Below are 21,259 nucleotides of genomic sequence, written 5' to 3' on the forward strand. Positions count from 1 at the left end.
AAATGCCTCATATTCCAAATAATTAAAAACACTGTGCTTTTTTTTTTTTTTTTTACAGGCAGAGTGGATAGTGAGAGAGACAGAGACAGAGAGAAAGGACTTCCTTTTTGCCGTTGGTTCACCCCACAATGGCAGCTGCGGCTGGCGCGCTGCAGCCAGTGCATTGCACTGATCTGAAGCCGGGAGCCAGGTGCTTCTCCTGCATGCGGGTGCAGGGCCCAAGCACTTGGGCCATCCTCCACTGCACTCCCTGGCCACAGCAGAGAGCTGGCCTGGAAGAGAGGCAACCAGGACACAATCCAGCGCCCCGACCAGGACTAGAACCCTGTGTGCCGGCACCGCAAGGCGGAGGATTAGCCTATTGAGCCACGGCGCTGGCCGCTTAATTTCAATCACCATTGTATGCTACAATCAACTTTACTATTCACCTTTTATGAAAAATGAAGTAACACACAGATAAGAAGGCTTTGCTTGACTCATTTAAAAGCCAAAGTTGTGTCCAGCCACCCAACACAGAAATTAGCATTTGCTAACAGTTCCCTATACTACCACACAGAGAGGATTCTATTAGCAAGGTCACTGCACAAGGTGACTGGCACTTTGGGAGGTTATAACATCCCCAGTCTTACGCCACCCAGCTCTTGGGCCAGGAAAGCCAGTATTCAAAGCCTAATGCCTTTGATATAAACACAGGCCAGATAGAGCTCAACTTGAGGATCTGAATTTTCTAGTTTCAATAGTTTACCAAATTAAAACTGTCAAACAAGCTTCTGAATATAAATTAGGAGACTATTCTGTTTCAACTTGCCAATACCAGCATGTAGGAAGCTACTCACAACAATTACAAAGGCTTCTCACTCCTTTTTCCAATGCTACCTCTGAAACTTGTTTATTCAGCTGTATTATTACTTATAAGGATTTTTTAAAGTAGCAGTACATTGAAGAAAACATGCTAGTTAGAGTCCTCCTGGAATCATTTAGGATTCCAATCTCTACTCCCCACTGAGGACCTAGGATGAGCTTGGACAATTTCTTATCCTAAGCATTAGCTCCCTCATTGATAAAGTAGAAGATCAAAAGAAAGAAAGAGTGTCTCACAGGAAGGGAAAAAATTAAACAATATAAACATGGCCTGGGTGGGTGAGTACACCAAAAAGAAAAAAAAAAAGGCACTTGTGCACTTGCTCAGAAGCAAGCTGACAGGCCCATCTCTGTCTAGATGGATTCCCCACCAGGTCCTCCCTTCCAAGTCAATACCTTTCCAAAGAACACTGAGATAATCGACCTTTAATAAACAGGCTCGAGGCCAGTGCTGTGGTGTAGTGGGTAAAGCCGCTGCCTACAGCGCTGGCATCCCATATGGGCACCTGTTCAAGACCCAGCTAACTCCACTTCTGATCTAGCTCTCTGCTGTGGCCTGGGAAAGCGGTGGAACTTGGCCCAAGTCCTTGGGCCCCTGCACCTGCTTGGGAGACCTAGAAGAGGCTGCTGGCTTGGGATCAGCGCAGCTCCAGCCTTTGCAGTCGATCGGGGAGTGAACCAGCGGATGGAAGACCTCTCTCTCTCTCTCTTTCTGCCTCTCCTTCTCTGTGTAACTCTGGCTTTCAAATAAATAAATAAATCTTAAAAACAGGCTCATCTAAAGAAAAAAATAGTAGCGGTGACAGCTGAATAAGACTTCCTCCGGGTGTCAGGTAGGAAACACAGTAACTCCAGAAGTACTCCATGGCTCTGGTAGTGCCGTGACCAGCATTAACACCACACGAGCAGCCCGCCAGGGTCATGGCAGGAAGCCATCCATGTCTGCCTGCCTCGCTCGCTCACTCGCTCAGCCTTTGCCACCTGACCCTCTTGAGCCTTGGGCTTGAGAAAGTGATTGTTGCTGTTGTTGCTTACATTTAGCAGCAGAAACAAAAATCCTGAGTGCTAAATGAACACGACCTCTTCCCCAACGTGGACAGTCAGACCCCTGTGTTGGCAGGTTCTGCATCCTCTCACCACAGTTCAAAAACACTTAAAAAAAAAAAAGATTTTGTATTTTCTCTTGTGCTTTTCAAAATGATACAATGTAACAAGTTTCTACATCCCTTTTACATTGCATTGAGCACTTTATAGATTTTAGGTGACTGAAATGATTTAAAGTCTACCAGGTGTGTGCAGAGACAATGCCAGTTTAGAGAAAGGACTGGAGCATCCACAGCTCTTGGTATGGGGGTGGGGATGCAGCCTGGAACCGACCCACTGTGGGCACAGAGGGACTACTGCACTGCAGCAGCCTCATCCTGGATGGGGTGACGCCACCTAGCAGCTTCCCATCCTGGGGAATACGAAAAGCCCGAGAGATCTTGGCTGTGCCTTGCGGATTCACACTGTGCAGTGGACACACGTTTGGGAGGTTACAACAGCCCCACGGGACCCACCATGAGAAGTCCCTCATCCTCTCCCTTCCGTTTCTCCAAAGTGTCCAGCTGCCTCTCCAAACACATCAGCCAGTCAGCGCTGCACCTGCTGTCCACCAAGTGTCCCTTTGCATGCTAGGCACCATCAATAGTGGCTTACCAACATGGTGTCGTGTCCCTTCCACATCACCAGGAAGAAGAATGCCCATCTCATGGGTGAGGAAATGGAGGCACAGCAACAGTACGTGAACCGTCTCAAGTGGCCCCGCAGAAACACACTGACCTCATGTGACAGCTCTGAGTTCTCCCGTCAGGCACGGCCCTACCACTACCCGCGCCTTTCCTCCTGCCCACCTGCGTCGGCACCGGAGACAAGACTGATGCACACACGGATGTCTTGATACTGCGCTCATCTCTACCCTCGCAAGCCAAGGCTCAGAGAAGCCTTTGGCCCAGTCACGCCTCTGCCTCGGCGGCTGTTGTGATGAGCTCCAAAATTCAAGCTCGGTAAAACCTGCTGTGCACCTGTTGGGCAGGGCCTGGTGCTGGGGGCTGCGGCGTGCAGGTGAGCAGCTGAGCTACCAATGTGCAATAGCCACAGCAGTGACAGACACAGAGCTTGTGTCTGGCAGATTGCGGTGGTCACACGGCCCCGATTGGGCCCGGGGTGAGTAAAGCAAACCCTCCGGAACCTCCGGACCTCAGGCCTGTGCCAACCCAAAGTGTGTGTGTAAACAACAGTATGAGCTCATCACCCCGCTCAGATCACTCTTCAGAGACAGGCTAGGCATAAAACAAACACCAACAGTAGCAGTGCAGGCCTGCAGGCATCTAGTGCGTGGCGGGCTGTAGTGCAGGCAAAGAGGAAATGCAGACGGGACTGCAATTTTATTAGAGAGCTTCGGCCAGTGCAGCTGGCTTGTCCTTTCCATTACTCAGGATGCACTTTGGTTCCGGAGGCGGGGCCAGAAACAGAAGTGAAAAGGCAGCGCTTCCTGCCACCCTTAGAGACCTTCCTTCCTATCCCTGTCCCCGAGGGACCCGAAGATGCAGCTGCTCTGCCCTCACCCCCAGCACAAGCAAGGAGAGAAGCCCAGAGGATGGAAGCAGGCTGTGGCGACCTGCTCCTCAGGGCTGAAGCCACGGGTGACAGATACGTGCGGAGCTCAGCATCGGGCACCCCCGTCACGAGCCTGCGTCTGGAATACGGCCTTGCTCACCCCCAGCATCCAGAGTGGAAGTGGTTCTGGAACGCTAAATGAGCACAGAAGTGCTGCACACAATGTGTGCCAGCAGCTGGAAAGTGGTGGGCATCAGAGTGAGCATGGCCACCGAACACCCCCTGCCTGCCCGGCGCCTGCAGATCAGGGCAGTCTACCTCCAGATCTCGCCACCTAGCTTCTCTGGCAATGCCAGAGGATCAGGCAACAGTGGAGCCACAGTCCCGAGCAGACGCCAGGCGGGGCCGCCTGGGGGCGGACAACATGTGCCCGCTTGGTGATCACCTCACACCCCCACCCTCTCACGTGCCCTGGTCCCTCAGGACACAAGTGTCTCAGCCTAGACCTGCATGTGTTGGGATTTTTACCTCTCACGGTACTCTCAGTAACACTATGGAAGCTGAAATGGCCCCCTCCGGTCCCAGCCTACTCAAGTTCTGACGCTGCAGCAGTAGCTGAGGAAGTGGGCAACCAGGGGACAGGGTGGGGGAGCGTGAAGGAAACCCATTCCGTGTGAGGTCACTGAAGGCATGCCGGAGACCGGCACACGGCATCACGTGCCACCTCACTCCCAGGACCACAGGGCGCCCCCCACGGGGCCCATGCCTTACAGTTGCCAATGGTCTTCCACCAAGTATTGAAACAGAGTCAACACAACCAAACCTGCACTTCACACCCTCTGGCTTCTCCAATTTGGACAAGCACTCTTCCTCTTCCCTACGAGGAAGTACAGAGGACAGGATTCCCCCAAAGTGGTTGCAGAGAAACAGGACTCAAGGGTGAAGTTCAAAGTTTCCCAGACGTGGGGAAGCAGGATGTGCAACCCAGGGCCCCACCATATGGAGTCGCGACTTCCGGTAGGAAGACACCTCCTACCCACTGCAGCTACAGATGATCTGTTATGTTGTTCAGGCCCTGAGACAAGTTATGAAACACACACACACACACACACACACACAAAGAGGAAGTGCATTTTCAAGAAGCGAGCTGGGTTTATAAGCAACTTCTCTGTATCAGAGAATACCGTCATCATCTCGGATCTTCCAACAGAATACCGACTGCTCCCTGAAGGTTGCTGCCAACCAGAATTTTTGAAACCTATTTGTACGGTGGGTTACGATTCTCCAAGGCTGGAGTCTCCTGAGGAATGAACAGAACTGGTACCACAGGCCCATGGAACAGGAACGGGCTCTGAGGCACACAGCCGGTCAGTGCCAACACAGTGCCCCAGCTCACACACCCAATCCCAGAAACGGCTGGAGACTAGGTCATCAGGAAAACAGAAGTTCCTGCTGAAAAGTCAACAGAGAGGTGAGACGTTGGATTACATACATACACATACATATCTGGATACAAACACACACGCAGAGATGCCAGCGTCACACTTTAAAAATTGATTTACTATTTAACAGTATAAAGGGTCTCGCTGTCCAGATTTCCTCCCTGCTGGAGTCAAGGTGACCAGTCCAGATGGCAGTTCTCAAAGGCAGTTTTTGTGTTACTCGTAAGACATCCAAGGGTCCCTCAGAAAATTCACAGATAATTCTATTATGAAAATACTATGCATGGACCTCAAAGACTTCTAACATCAAAATAAACGTATCATTTAACTTCATTTTCCATGGACGTTCTGAGGTATCCTCACATTAACCACAAAGCAACCATGGCCTCACGTCAAATAGTTCTGGAGCTGAGTCAGCATTCAGTAAGACAATGAATGACATTCCCTCCAGGGACGAGTGTTCCTAGTGCAGCCAGGATTCAGCCCTGGGCACATGTCGCCCTCTAGTGGCATGCATCACCCTGCAACCTAAGCAGAGACAGCCCCTTTAGGGAAGCCTAGACTTGTGACCTCCAAATTCTTCTCCCTTAATCCTTTCAGCTCAGAGTGGTGGTTGTTGTTGTTGTTGTTGTTGTTTTAAGCAAAAACTCTCAAAACACATATTCAAGAGGCCTTCAAAAAGTTCATGGAAGATGCATATTATAAAAGCAACGATGCATGGACTTCAAAGTCTTTTTCCACAAAAATAAAGAACTCTCAATGCCATTTTTCCCACATATTTTTGAAGCCTCCTCATATTTATTCATATCCTCTTGTCCTATTACTGCCAGAATAATTATGTCCATTATAAAACTTACACAAGGGGCTGGCATCGTGGCACAGCAGGTTAGGCCACCGTGACCTGTGACCCTGGCATCCATGTACCCTGTACCCACGTGGGAGACCCAGAGGAAGCTCCTGGCTCCTGGCTTCGGCCTGGCCCAGAACTGGCTGTTGGGGCCGTTTAGGGAGTGAACCAGTGGATTGAAGATCTTTCCCCCTTTCTTTCTGTAACTCCATCTTTCAAATAAATAAACTCTTTTATAAAAGAGAAAAACTTAAGACAACAGAGTTTTTTAAAAACATAATCTAAACAAAATTCTGATAATGTCTTCTTACATGTATCTCAAGCCTTTGCCCAGGGGGCAATACTGCTTAACCAACAGCATGCATGGATCTGGAACCATTTCTGCCCAGGATAAGGCGCTCTTAACATCTTCTCATGAGGTTGCTTGTGGGTAACTTAAATCTCCACTGGTGCATGAGGAAATAACTCTGATGTTGGCAACTCTGTTTACTAGAAAGTCACACAGCCTGACCCCGAGACTGACATAGCTTTGATGGGCCTGGGAAAGCCCTCACAGGGCATGATGCAGCTTTTACTGACACTTGGGACAAGAAGTTTAGCATCCCAAAATCACCTTGAACCTGGGTATCCCTAATTTCCTTCCAGTTGACTCATTTCTGTGTACTATTATATATCTGGTTTGTCTTGTCTAAGGAAGTCATTATTAGAAACAGGCAATGTGGCCAGCACTGTGGTGTAGCAAGTAAAGCTAACACCTGAACTGGCATCACATATGGTTGCCAATTCGAGTCCTGGCTGCTCCACTTCCAATCCAGCTCTCTGCTGTGGCCTGGGAAAGCAGTGTGTGGGGAGCAACTCGGACTAGACTGTTACTGGAATTAAGACTTATTCTATGCATCTGCTCTCCCACAATATGGCGCTGGGAGAGGAGGAAACAGCTTCTACACAGCTGCCTCCAGTTCAACCAATAAACAGCAGGACTTGCTCCTGATTGAAGGAGAGCAGCGTACTCGGCGTGTGGGTAGCAGAGTTGGGATTGGCGGAGGAGGACTATAAAGGAGGAGAGAGACAACATGCACCAGGAACATCTATCTGAAGGAACACCTGTGCAGCCCCCGAGAGAGCTGGCCGGCGGTGTGCTGCTCCCCCGCGGAAGTGGGGAAAGTGGCAGGGGGAACCGCCCTTCCACGGAGGTGGAAGGGACGGTAGCCAACCCGGGAAGAACCAGCAGCAAACCCGGGGAGGGCCGAGCAGACAAAAGAACAGCGCAGGGTCCTGTGTCGTTCCTCCACGAAGAGGGGGAGCAACATAATGGTGCCGTGACTCGGATATGAAGCCTAGGCAGGGTTTAGTGTCGTTCCTCCATGAAGAGGGGGAGCGACACAGTGGAAGATGGCCCAAGTCCCTGGGACCCTGCATCCTTGCAGGAAACCTAGAAGCTGCTCCTGGCTCCTGGCTTCAGATCAGTGCAGTTCCAGCTGTTGCAGACAACTGGGGAGTAAACTAGTGGATGGAAGACCCCTCCCTCCCTCCCTCTCTATGTAACTCTGACTTTCAAATAAATAAATATAAAAAAAAAAACAAACAGGCGAACGTTCAGGTTCCCAGGGCCAGACTCGCTGCAGTCAGCACGGCACTTTCTGGACTTAGACCAGCGCAGTCTACAGCAGGGGGGACTGTTCCTGCCGAGGCTCGCACTCTAGACCCCTCGCTCACAACATGCTCACTCTGATTGGCATCAATGGTCACGAACCGCACCTTTGAGAAGCAGGGCAACAACGACAGGTTATTCCAAAACAGGAATGACCAGGTCCACGTGTAGGCAGGGAAGGGCAGGTTCAGCATTGTTTTTTCTGTGCCTTCCCCAAAGCCCAGCTTAAAAAACCCAAGGTACTTACACAGTAACTAACTACGGTGTTCTCCAAAGGGGTCTGTAAGCCCACCTCAGGGCTCCTGGGGCTTAGCACAAGCTCAGTACACTACACACACTTTTCTCGGGAAAAGATGGCCGACTTTCTATCCCCCCAACCTAAACCCAAATAACGTCTTTCAAGAAAAGGAAAAAAGTTGGAAGTCCTATGACAGCAGTTCTATGGCCAAGGAAGTATAACTTTTTTAAAAAAATTACCTGTGATTGTTAATTTTATGTGTCACCTTGGCTACACCAGAGTATCCAGTTCTTTGGTGAAACCTCACTGGCGATGTTGCAGGGAAGTTACTTTTGCAGATGTGACTAACATTTAGATCCGTTGCTTTGGGTAAAGCAGACTCTCCTCTGAAGGATGACTGGGCCCCACTCAGTCAGCTGAAAGCCTTAGGAGTCTGAGGTTCCCAGAGGAAGAGAACCTTCTGCCCCCAGACTCAACTCTGCAAGATCAACTCTTCTGTGGACGTCCAGCCTGCCCCATCTCTTTAGGGTACAGGTGGAGAACCCTTCTCCTGCTAAGGGCCATTTTGATATTTATAACATCATTTGCGAGCCATACCAAATTATCAAGTTAAGGGGCCAGGGTTGTGGCACAGTGGATTGGGCTGCCACCTGCAACACTGGCATCCTATATAGGTGCCGGTTCTACTCCTGGCTGCTCTACTTCTGATCCAACTTCCTGCTGATGGCCTGGGAAGAGCAGAGGAGGATGGCCCAAGTGTGTGGGCCCCTGCCACTCAAGTGGGAGACCTGGAAGAATCTCCTGGCTTCAGCCTGGCCCAGCCCCTACTATTTTGGGAGCAGACCAGTAAAAAGAAGACCTGGGGCATGCTCTCTCTCACTCTGTGTGTGTGTATGTATGTAGCTCTTTCAAATCAACAAATAAATCTTTTCAAAAAATTATCAACTTAAAACTTATAAAACTGCTATACATTTATTGAATTTGGAATCCTGCCTGCAACTGCCTTTGCGGGGCCAGACCTCATGATTTCGTTGACCCCATATGGCCTGCAGGTCACACGTTCCCCACCCCGTGTCTTGACAGACAGCTACAGATATAGAAACGCACATACACACATTTGTTCCTATTGGTTCTGCTTCCCTGGAGAGCCCTCACTAACACAGGGTCTGAAGATTTATCAGAGACCAGGATCCCAAGTATTCACGCACTGCCCTGGGATGTGCTGTATATTAAAACACAACCCCCCTGGTTAAAACCAAAGCACATAGAAAGTTGAATCACTAGATGAAGGACTTCTGCTTACACTAAAATAATGGAAGTGATGGTAAAAAGGCCAAGAACAATAGTTCCAATCAATATACCAGGGGCAGAGCAGCCCAGTGGACACTTCATTTTATTACTGGTGAGTCATTTTAGTTCAACAACAAAAAAAAGATTTCTAGGCGTGTGCCTTCATAGGATACTACACTTTGTAGAAAAGTCTGCATAAGCGTTTACATGTGTTGAGAAAATAAAAAGCAGAAAAAAGAGAGGAAATATTAACTACCTCTTGGTTATCTTTGTTTTGGTTTGCCCAGAAAATCTTATGATAAAGCGTCTCCATCGAATTGCTGGAATCAGTCCGGTCAAAACAATGACGATCTAAGACTTCCAATGTGTGCAAAACCCGACTAATAGTCACCCCTAGAGGAAAGAACGAACCAAGTGATTAGTAGGCAAGTGAAGCTAGAACAGCACTATACAGAATCATTATGGGAGGCAAAAGGATTGTCCAAAAATGCATCATCCCCAGCGGATACCATCAAAGAGTTGTCAACAAAACCCAACTTGACATGGCACACAGCTGCGATCTAAATGCCATCAACTGCAGAACGTCCTCAGCATCCAGCAGGGGGCGCTGTCAGAGAGCTTCCCGATTTGTGTGGAGGGGACGACAAGGATCAGAAACATCGGGTCCAACAGGCCAAAGCACCCGTTCTCCGGTTGCGTTCCCTACCTGCTGTTGACTCCTGGCACTTGTCAAAAGACCACCGCACCTCCACTGCACGGCCTCTTTGTTTTATCTGCTGTTCTACCTCATAAATCCTTGCCCGAACCTGAAAGATAATCACTTCTAATTAACTTGTGCTTGGAAAGCCGCAGTGGCTGTCTAAACCATGTCAAGCTTTTCCGCATGAGCAGAGAATCCCATGGTGAGCTACAATCTTGACAGCATCATAGGAAATGTAGGCTTTTGCCCAAGAAGTGTGCTTTTTTTTTTAATTCACAAGTAGTGATTCAATGTCAGTTTTGCATAATAATTGCTTGCAAAAAAATTTTGCAAGTGAAATCTCTTGAGGACACCATATAGAAAGGTGAAAGGGCTAAAATATCCTCTTTGTCTCACTCTTCCGTGCATGAAAGTAACGAGTAATGTCTTATTAATTTTAGAACCTCCTTGGTAGAGGAGTCTTATTCTAAATATTCACAATCGTATGGCTCAAATTTCCTAAGTATTTGAAATAAATAACCCAGCAAAAGTGAGAACATATATAACAGCAGTTAAATGTCACAAACGACTACTGCAAGAGTCAGGGTCACATATCCGAGCTGCCACCATAATTACAGGGTGGCAGACACTTAGCGTGAACCACGCAATATGAAGGTGAAACACAGAGGGCGCAGCTCTGTGAACTTCTGCACTTCAAAGCAGGCTACGTCCATCCCCAGGGACACAGGGAGAGCTGGGAATGGCACCAGGGCATCTCGAATGCTAAAACCTGGGCTTTGGCCCACCATGGCTTGGTGCCCGCCCCAGAAGAAAGACACCCCTCAAGCCACAGAAGTAGGAAGCGTACCTGCTGATTGAAAGCTGTGTTCCCACCCGGCATGGGGAGGCTGGAAGGGGCCACCTGCAGCAGGTCCAGGGGTGAGCCTGGGTTGGCGCTCTTATTTTCATTCGTGGAGTAATTCCACACCAAGGCACTTGGGCAACAGAGAGTGACAGTCTGCAAAAGAGGCAGCAAAGACCCAGGTATTTAGAGGAAGGAGAATGGTTTAACAACGACTTAACGGTGAAAATGACATTGTATCAGAGCCAAACCACAATGCCCTATGCAATGAGTTTAACATAGGTATCTCTCACTCCAACCTGAACTTTTCAAGTGATAAAAATGAATCTGAAAATTATTGATTTCAAAGGGAAGAATTACCACTGTTGGGGAATTAAGGAATATCATAATTTATTAGCTAATATTCTAGCACAGGAAACTAGGAAGCTTAATAAAAAATGGTTACAATGATTTGTTTCATAAAATTTTTAAAAAAGTAAGATGGAATTAGGGTGTTTAATTTTTAAGGCTATATAGTCAAAGGAGTTATTTAAACATAAAAATGGAAAGTCTCGCCAGCGCCGCGGCTCACTAGGCTAATCCTCCGCCTTGCGGCGCCGGCACACCGGGTTCTAGTCCCGGTCTGGGCGCCAGATTCTGTCCCGGTTGCCCCTCTTCCAGGCCAGCTCTCTGCTGTGGCCAGGGAGTGCAGTGGAGGATGGCCCAAGTACTTGGGCCCTGCACCCCATGGGAGACCAGGATAAGTACCTGGTTCCTGCCATCGGATCAGCACAGTGTGCGCCAGCCGCAGCGCGCCGGCCACGGCGGCCACTGAAGGGTGAACCAACGGCAAAAGGAAGACCTTTCTCTCTGTCTGTCTCTCTCACTGTCCACTCTGCCTGCCAAAAAAAAAAAAAAAAAAAAAAAAAAAAAAAAAACACGGAAAGTCTCTAAAATGATGGTACAAGAGAAGTTTTCCAAATGCTGGGCAGGCAGTGATCCTGGACCGGGGTCGCCAAATGTTTTCCATCGTAAGCCAGATCATAAATGTTTTAAGCCTTGCACGCCATTCAGTTTCAGCCATGGTCTCCTTTATTCATTTTATTTGCATTACCCATGAAGAATCTGAAACCTACACTGAGCCTGTGGGCACCATGTGGCCCACAGAGTGTACCTTGCCTACACCTGCCCCAGGTCCTCGCACACATTTTTAACTCCACCGGTCTGCTGTGCCTAGTAGTGTACATGATCACCTTGCTTCTAAGCCACAACCACCTCATGAGCTAGTATTCCCCAATTTCACAACAGAAGAAGATGAACCACAGAGGAGATGTGTAACCGGCCCACACTGATTTTGGCACACGTGCCATGCTGCAGCCTCCTAAATGTAGATTAAAGACTGTAACTTGCATTTGATTCAGCTGAACACTGTCCTAGAGATGCTCAGTCATCACACCTGAACCCTAGGAGCTAATGACATGAGCACTGTACTGTCGTCATCCCCCACTCACAGATGGGGCAAGAGATGCCAGGTGACAGCTATTAAGTGGTAGAGCAAAGGGTTAAAACAGGCCCGAAATTATTGTAAAGCATATGTCTTGGGGCCAGCATTGTGACATAGCATGTAAAGCTATACAGCACCAGCATCCCATATGGGTGCCAGTTTGACTCCTGGCTATTACACTTCTGATACAGCTTCCTGCTGCAGCCTGGGAAAGCAGCAGAGACTGGCCCAAGTGCTTGGTCCCCTGCACCCACACGGGAGACTCAGAAGAAGCTCCTGGCTTTGGACTGGTCCAGCTATGGCAGTTGCAGACATTTTGGGGAGTGAACCAGTGGATGGAAGACCTCTCTTTCCCTCTCCTCCCCTCCCCCATCTCTCCCTCTAATTTTGCCTTTCAAATAAATAAATAAATCTTTAAAAAAAAAAAAATCTTTAAACATATGTCTTACCCATTATGTCACCATGCCACTTAACAGCACACTGTGGGAGCTGAGAGAATGATTGCAATATTTCTTTTATCAAAAATGTGATATTAAATACGAAAGCCTAAACGCTGAGGGCCAGGAGACATCTCTGTGGAAGGCAGATGGCAGAAGCAAAGAATGCCAAGTCGCTGAGCACCCCCAGGGCCTCTGTCTTCACTGGGCCACATCCCTACTGCCTTCCTCCTGCCTGCGAGTGTGTGAGCCACTCAGCTCTGGCCAGTGACAAAGTCCTTCCCTGTGCTTTTTTTCCAAAGCCTCCCGGATCCAGAACACTGATGGCTCCCATTCTCCTCTGCCTCATATTCTCATTCACCATACACTAGTTTATCCTTCGCTTAGACATGCGTTCAAATCCGCCCACCAAATCCTCCACGCACCCAGCGGTCATCTCTGTTCCGACCTGTTCTCAAGCTTTCCCTTCACAGACTCTGCTTCTCAAGAGAATGGACAGCTCTCCTCCTCCTCCATCAGCCTTTAACCCCTTTCCTCGGCTTCTTCCCCACCCTTCAACTCCACCAGCCGAGGTCAGCGACCGCCTCCCTACCGGAGACAACTCCGGCAGCCTCTCCCCATTCCTCCCTTTCTGAAGGTTTCTGCAGACCCCAGCCCGGCACAGCTTTGTGGCTTCACTTCCTCGGCTCACGGGCTGGTTCCGAGAACCAAATGACAGCACAAATTACATCCCAAAACAGCGGCCAGGACGTAACCCTATCAATATAACAGAATGACGGGGATGCAATTATTTTGCCCATTATCTTTGTTTCCACAGCAGCGATGTCTCCCTGGCATGGCCACCCTTGCTGGCCTCCTCCACGGATGCCCCCTCGGCCCACCACTCGGCTGTTCGTATCTGCGGGTCCTCTCTCACTGCACACTCCAGGCAATCTCACCTGCTCCCAGGTTCTGACCAGCCAGGGGACACAAATGGCCCGGATCCACACCTATGGCCAACTGTCTGTCCTACTCTTTAGAGCCGGCCATGTAACACCCTTCTGAACACATCCAACTGAAGGTGCTAAAGGACAAAACAGCCTAAAAGAGTTGAAAAATGAACTCACAAGACACTCTGATTTGCCTTATCTCCCTGTTTCCTTTCTACTCCCACAAATATTCCTCTACCAATGCAAAACCACCCAAAGTACACAACTGACAGGGCCATTCCACAGCATCCAAGCCTTGGACAACATCTCAAACACGTACCAGGCCCACCCTGACTCTCAACACACATGACACTTCATGTCTGATCAGACTTCTGGGCTGTCCTCCATGCTGCTCCTTCTGCCAAAAACTCCTTTCTACTTTCTTTTTATTCTTTTTTTAAACTCATTAGTAGAGCTGAGAAAACTTCCCTCCGTAGCCTCCCTGCATTTGGGCTTGGGGGCCAAGCGGCCCTTTTGCAGTGTCTCCCAGCCAACCCTTTCACATTATCTAGAAACTCTCTATCAATGACCTTTGTCCTTGCAACAAGACAGGACCCTCTCTCAGAAGGGTGGCTGTGTCTTCAGGGCCACCCCTGCTCTCATGCCACTTAGTAAAGTGCAAGATACAGTAGAAGCTCAAAATAGGCGAGCCCAGCACGAAGCTGGAGCTCCCCCAGAACAGGAGCACATCTCACTCCCCGAAGCATCAGCCCAGCCCCCAGCCCACTGCCTGACATTCAAGGTCCACATAGGCAACAATGCTCGTCAAGCATAGGGGGACAGCAAGAGAGGCCACCAACCCAAGGTGTGAACGCCGGGAGCACAGGGACGCCACCTGGCAAAGCCATCGTTCCAAAACGACGGCCCCACAGCTCACTTATTCTATGGGTTCCCTGAAAGACTTTTAATGCAACCGCTTAATGGCCCTAATAAAGGACAGCTGCAATAACTCCTGTGCACACCTACTACAGAGCTCTCTGCTTGATCCAAAGTACAGCCATAAAAAAATCCTACGTTTTTTTTGTTTTTTTTTTTTTTTTTTTTACAGGCAGAGAGAAAGGTCTTCCTTTGCCGTTGCTTCACCCTCCAATGGCCGCCACGGCCAGCACACTGTGGCCGGCACACCATGCTGATCCAATGGCAGGAGCCAGGTACTTATCCTGGTCTCCCATGGGGTGCAGGGCCCAAGTACTTGGGCCATCCTCCACTGCACTCCCTGGCCACAGCAGAGAGCTGGCCTGGAAGAGGGGCAACCGGGACAGAATCCAGTGCCCCAACCAGGACTAGAACCCGGTGTGCCGGCGCCGCAAGGCGGAGGATTAGCCTAGTAAGCCGCGGCGCCGGCCTAATCCTACAGTTTTAACATATTTGGTTGGGAAAGAAAATAAGAGCTGGGACACGAAAGTTGAAGACACTGTACCCAACCCACCAGTTTCCCACATTGAGCTCTACTGTGAAGTAACAAGGGCCAAGTACTTACCTGTAACATACAACTAAGTCCATAAACCAGGGGACCATGCTGTGCACAGGAGAGAAAATCTGAGAAGGCCAGGTGCACGGGGCTCATGCCAGGGCCGGGGGGGCCTGGGCTGGGGGCCCCGATACTCGAGCTGTTTGGTCCTATCATCATGTGGGGGGAGTGGGCAGCCAGGAGGGTGGGGCTGTCGCTGAGCAGCAAGGAGAGACGCCGGGCACAGAAGTAGGCGAGACGGCGAGACAGGTAGGCCGACTGCACGAACTCATCTGAGTACTGAGAAGGAGAAGGTCATCAGACTTCACTCAGGCCGCATGCTTCTCAGAGAACCATCTGAAAGCACTTTTCTTCATTAAAAAAAAATCCTTCCAAGATACCACCTAACCTTACACCTTGCAGTAGAAATACGTAATCCACACTAACAATGTTTTCTACCAGCCACTTCAAAAAAGCAGGCAAAATTAAGAGAACAATGTACAAGGGTACTTCAAAAGGCTCATGGAAAATGAAATTTAAAAATCTTTATTGGGCACTACTATGATGTAGCAGGTAAAGCCGCCACCTGCAGGGGTGGCATCCCATATGGGTGCTGGTTTGAGTCCTGGCTGCTCCACTTCTGATAGAGCTCCCTGCTAATGTGCCTGGGAAAGCAGCAGAGAATGGCACAAGTCCTTGGGCTCCTGCACCCACGTGGGAGTCCCAGAAGAAGCTCCTGGCTCTTGGCTTCAGATTGGCCCATTCTGGCCATTGTAGCCATTGCGGGATTGAACCAGCAGATGGAAGACCTCTCTGTCTGCCTTTCAAATAAATAAATCATCTTTAAAAAATAAATACATACATAAGTTTATTTTGGTGGGAAAAGCTTTGAAATCCACACATACAAGAGGTTTTCCAAAAGCTTGTGGAGCAGGTAGGCATTTGCTACAGTAGTTAGGATGCTTCTTAGAGGACTGGTGCTGTGGTGTAGCAGGTTAAGCCTCCATCTGCTACACTGGCATAACATGGGTACCAGTTTGAGACCAGCTCCCTGCTAATGCACCTGGGAAAGCAGCAGAAGATGGCCTACATCCCTGAGCCCCTGCACCCATGTGGGAGAACCAGAAGAAGCTCCTGGCTCCTGCCTTCAGCCTGGCCCAGCCCCAGCCATTGTGGCCACGTGGGTAGTAGAACCAGAGAATGGAAGATCTGTGCGTGTGTGTGTCCTTCTTTCTCTGTAACTCTGCCTTTCAAAATTAAAAAAGATGCTGCTTGGGATACCCATATTGGAGTACCTGGGTTCAAGTCCTGGTCTGCTGCTACTTCCAGCATCCCGCTCATGTACCTTGAGGCACTCATGTACTCAGGTCCCTGCTACACACATGGAAGACCCAGACAGAACTCAAGGCTCCTGGTTTTGGCCTAGCCAAGCCTTGGCCATTGTGGGCATTTTAGGAGTCAACCAACGGATAGGAGATCTCTCACTTCTTTCTCTCTTCATGTTTCAAACAAATAGTTTTTAAAAGCTTCAAGGAAAAGTACATTATGAGAAGACTTCATGAATTTCAGAAACTTTCTGTACCAAAACAAACTGGCCTTTTAACTCCATTTTCCATGAAGTTTTTGAAGCACACTTATATTTTACTGAGCCCAATATATCCCAAATGTTGTCATTTCAACATAGAAAACTATTAATATTATACACTCTTTTTGGTGTGAAGTCTGAAATACGGTGTGCACCTTACATTTAGAGCACCCCTCAGTTCACACGGGTCATGTTTCCAGTGCTCAAGAGGTGGCCAGTGGCTACCATAATAGATAAGCAGAGGCACATCAGCCTGGGGGGGTGGGGGGATGCGCAGGACCCTAGGACGGGGAGTAACTGGGGAAGGCACAAGAAGGAGAACTTGTATTCACCGGATTCTCTTTCACATTCTTTGAATTAGCACATGCATGCATTACCTGACCACACACAAAAAATTAATTAAGTCTCCTCCAGATAACTTAAACTTGAAAAGATCTTCGACTAATCATCAAATTTAGATGTTCCCTAACCCCCGAAAGGAGCTCAAAGCATTGTGAAAAGAGTGTAGGAGACCTTCTATATCCCTAAAAAGATACGAGTTCTGTTTCCACAGTAATCTGTATGAACAGGCAAACAGTATTTTAAGAGATCTCTGCTTAGCTCAGGGATGGGAGAAATCAACGTGAGCTTACCTAAGACAGATAAAATCGCTGAATATTTTTTTTAACACAAATGATGGCTAAAATCTATTAGAAGCCTCTTATCCCATCCAAGACACATTCTCCTTCCATTTCAAAAGGAATTTTCTTGTCTTGTCCACCTCCACTTACCTAATCACTTCTTATCAGGCACATCTCTTACCAATGGAACCGACCGACTCAGGGTGACAAGCACCATACCTGCAGCATCAGGGGCAGCAGGAGTTTAAGGAGGTCGTCATCCATGGGTCTGATCTTCTCTAAGACATCCAGGATCCACGTCAGGTATTCGTGTTTCTCCAGCATTCCTTCCTTAAGTCAATCAAAAATAAAATTCCAAAAATTACACTAAATTACAAAATAATTTTTAAATGGTATTATTAATCCCCCCCCCCAAAAAAAAAAAAAAAAAAAAAAAAAAAAAACCTGAGCTTCTTTTCTGCTTTGTATTTACCAATTTGAGAGTCAGAGAGAGAAACAGATCCTCCATTTGTCCACTACTCAAATGCCCAAAAGGCCCCGTGTTGGGGGTCAAATGCAGGAGCCAGGAACACCATGCAGAAGCCTCACAGGACAGGCGGGGACTCAGCCTCGCAGGGTGTGCATTTACACAAAGCTGGCTTCAGCGGGCAGCTGGGACTCAACCCTGGTACTCTGATGTGTGCTGGGGTGTCCCAACCAGTTCTTAACAGCCAGGCTAAACACCCAACCTGAGGCCACTGTCATTTTTATGCTTCAGTGTAGTTTTACCACTATTTTCATTATTGTAGTCAAACATGGTCTCATTGATCACTGTTCAAATTTCAAATGAAACAAAAAACTAAAGGTCTGCTATTGTTGTTTGGATTCTGTGTGTTTCTTGGTAACCTCTGCTCTAAATTAAAAAGAAACGACAGGAAAGGAAATTAAGATGTTTTCACACTCCCAGTTGTGTCAAGCCCCTGGCTGGACATGTGGGTCTATGAGCTCACACTTGCAGAAGGAAACCTGGCTGATGATAATTATAAGAAAAGCACTGCTCATCTCATCATCAACAACAGCCTGCAAAATCACACCTGAGCCAGTATCCACTGAATGGCCCCCTCACTATTCTAGAATGAACTTTAGATACAGTAGCTTACTTATAAAATTATAACCTTAAAATTGGTATAATGATCTAACTATAGTAAAAGGAAATACAAGGAATTTATGATAAAATAATGTTAAATATTCCAACACATCTATGCTGAAAAACAAACTAAGATGTCCCACGGAAGTGCCATATGCCTACTTAGAAACACTATCGACATCTTTTGTCTCTTGTTTCTCTAAATGTGTGTCTGTATGTGCGGATACACATACACACAGTTACACTCCTTTATGACATCCTATGCATACATATTCAATGTCAAATTAGAGTTTTGAATTATGATTCACAGACTGAAAGAATCTTCCAGGTAGAAACAAAAATGTTTCTTGGATAACACACTTATACTTTTATGGCCAAGCTGAGTAGTTAATACAGAATCCCATTCTGTTCCTAACCAATTTCTCACCAGTGATCTACTGCCAAGGCTATCAAGGATTTGTGTGAAAAAAATCACACAGCTGCAGTATTTACACTGACATGACATCAAATATTTACTTGTTAATTTCTAAGTTTAAAAACAGAGTCAAAGTGGACATAAGGCTAGTCACAGAAAAATGACAACTTAAAAATTTAAGGCCTATAAAGTGAACGTCAAATTAAAAATATAGACAATTTAAATAAATATGTGAATATGCTTTTTAAATAAATAAAATGGAATGCTGCAGTAAGTTACAAGAGATGACACACACACTTGAGACCCAAAGTTAAAAATGCAGGCGTCGGTGTTGTGTCTCCATGGGCTAAGCTACCACTTGCAATGCCAGCATCCTGTACCAGAGCACCAGTGTGAGCCCTGGATGCTCTGCTTCTGATGCAGCTCCCTGCTAATGGGCCTGAGAAAGCAAAGCAGTAGAAGATGTCCCCAGTGCTTGGGGCCCTGCTATCCATATGGGAGACATGGAGTTCCTGGCTCTTGGCTTTGGCCTGGCCCAGACCTGGCTGTTGTAACAATTTTGGGGAGAGAACGAAGGATGGAAAATTCTCTCTCCATCTCTCCCGTCATTCCACTTTTCAAAGAAAAAAAAATCTTTTTAAAAAACGCCAATAAATCTACATAGATATTACATGGAAGTAATAGTGAGTCTGCCTCTGCTCCCATGCCCCTGATTCTGCACATTGGCCTGCATGTGTATGTACTAGGGTCTGTCTCGGATAAAGAATACAGTAAATCATATATGTAATGAACTACTTAAACCTAACACACTGATGTTTCCGTTCCATCGATCACTCTAGAACCTTATTGCTTTCTGTACGAGACACTGATTTCAGGGTTCCCAATACGTAAACACTTCCAAAACTACTGAGCACGCTGTGAGATGCTTACTCCAAGACGCAGAGCAACTCCTCTGCTCAAAGCCAGAAAGCTCAGGCAGGCACGGAAGTCATCCTGTTCTAAAGGGAAGTAGGCTCTGTAAGAGTTGCTTCTGCTGACTACAAGCCAACAACACTGCTTCCCAATAGGACCATGTTTGCTCCATGTGGAGCTCTTGGGAGTTACCACCTAGAAATTGTGATTAAGCCTCTTCAGGGGAAATTAGAAAACCACGCTCCCCTTCCTCTTCAGTCCTGGTGCTAACAATACCACCTCACTGAGAACCTCTCCTCCCACCTTGCCAGGGGACAAAGGCCCCTCTTCTGGTCAGTGCGATTCAGATCCGGCTTACACTGCTCCCCCCAACCCCGTTTGCATTTTCACCTGCAATTGAACCAGTCAATATGACCCTGCCCAAAGTAATTCAGCTATAAATGAAGTAGGTATGTGGGGAAACAGGCATGAGCACAAAGGTATTTTTGAATATATATACATACAATTTTGCAAAATTGAAGACTCAAAAGGCATTATATTTAATAGCACAACAACAAAGTAATTAACGGTGGTGAAAAAGCTGACATCACTGAGAGCTGGGAACAAATACGTATGCTAAGCTGTCATCCCGAGGCAACTGTGCTGCGTCCCGAGGACGGTGTTCAGAAATGTCAGCTTGCCAACAGTGATTCCTGGAGCCTGGGAAGAGCAGCGGGAGAGGGGAGAGGCTGAGGCTGAAAAGCAGGTACCGAAACACACCGAGACACAAGTAACAAGCTCCACAGCAGAGCAGCACGATGGCAGCTGACAGCGACGTACTAGATACTGGAAAAGGAACTGGAAGAGGCGCTGGGGACGCCCACCTCGAAGAGAAGGAAACCAAGGTGCTAGTTGCATGGCTTGACTGGTTCACAACCTGCATGTGTGTTGAGATACTGTACTGCAGGGGCTGGCGCGTGGCGTAGCGGGTAAAGCCATATGGGTGCCGGTTTGAGTCCCAGCTGCTCCACTTTTGATCCAGCTCTCTGCTATCACCTGGGAAAGCAGTAGAAGATGGCCCAAGTCCTTGGGCCCCTGCCCATGCATGGGAGACCCAGACGAAGCTCCTGGCTCCTGGCTTTGGATCAGCACAGCTCTGGCCATTGCGGCCCACTGAGGAGTAAACCAGCAGATGGAAGACCTCTCTCTTTCAATGCCTCTCCTTCTCTCTCTGTGTAACTCTGACTTTCACATAAATAAATAAATCTTTAAAGAAAGAAAATTAAATAAAAAAAAAAAAAACAAGAAATATTGTACTGCACCCCATAAAAAATGTGCAAGTATTACATGGTAGTTAGAAACGTTTGTAAAACAAGAGTTGGCATTTGACAAAGTAATTAAGTCACCACTCGGGACACCCACATCCCATGTCAGAGTGCCTGGCTCAAGTCCTGGCTCCTCCACTTCCATTCCAGCTGCCTGCTGATGTGCACCCTGGAAGGCAGCAGGTCCCATGGCTCAAGTACTTCAGTCCCTGCCACCCACGTGGGAAAGTTGGATGGGGTTCCAGGCTCCTGGCTTTGGCCTGGCCCAGCCCAAGTTGCTGGAAGTAAACCAGCAGATGGACAGTTCCTGTCTGCCTTTCAAATAAAATGAAAACAAAAATGTTTTTAAAGTTTTTAATGCAATATTGAAGGAAAAAAGGTATCAGATTGCTTTCTCTAAACATACTGCGCCAACTGAAGATACAATTTAACCCCTAGAAAACCCAACTACAGTCACATGTCCTGCAAGGACATTGTGGTAGACAACAGAA

General features: G+C 47.8%; 1 protein-coding gene across 12 annotated transcripts in view; it reads right to left on the minus strand.

Moving 5' to 3' along the window:
- The window catches only part of MED12L (mediator complex subunit 12L), a 360,120-nt gene that overhangs the window by 262,370 nt on the left and 76,491 nt on the right, over positions 1 to 21,259 (minus strand). For all 12 annotated transcript variants that reach the window (XR_016232702.1, XM_089331069.1, XM_089331070.1 and 9 more), the window contains 5 exons: positions 17,231 to 17,341; positions 14,837 to 15,106; positions 10,475 to 10,624; positions 9,634 to 9,733; positions 9,184 to 9,320 (listed from right to left, as the gene is read on the minus strand). Coding sequence is in view for 11 of the 12 variants with exons in the window: in XM_089331069.1 (XP_089187195.1) it covers positions 9,184 to 9,320; positions 9,634 to 9,733; positions 10,475 to 10,624; positions 14,837 to 15,106; positions 17,231 to 17,341 (768 nt within the window). In the remaining variant the exon portion in view is untranslated. The remainder of the gene's footprint in view (positions 1 to 9,183; positions 9,321 to 9,633; positions 9,734 to 10,474; positions 10,625 to 14,836; positions 15,107 to 17,230; positions 17,342 to 21,259) is intronic.

The sequence above is a fragment of the Oryctolagus cuniculus genome, chromosome 4 (genome assembly GCF_051225735.1).
Source record: "Oryctolagus cuniculus isolate XC-2025 breed Fujian yellow rabbit chromosome 4, ASM5122573v1, whole genome shotgun sequence".
NCBI lineage: Eukaryota > Metazoa > Chordata > Mammalia > Lagomorpha > Leporidae > Oryctolagus > Oryctolagus cuniculus.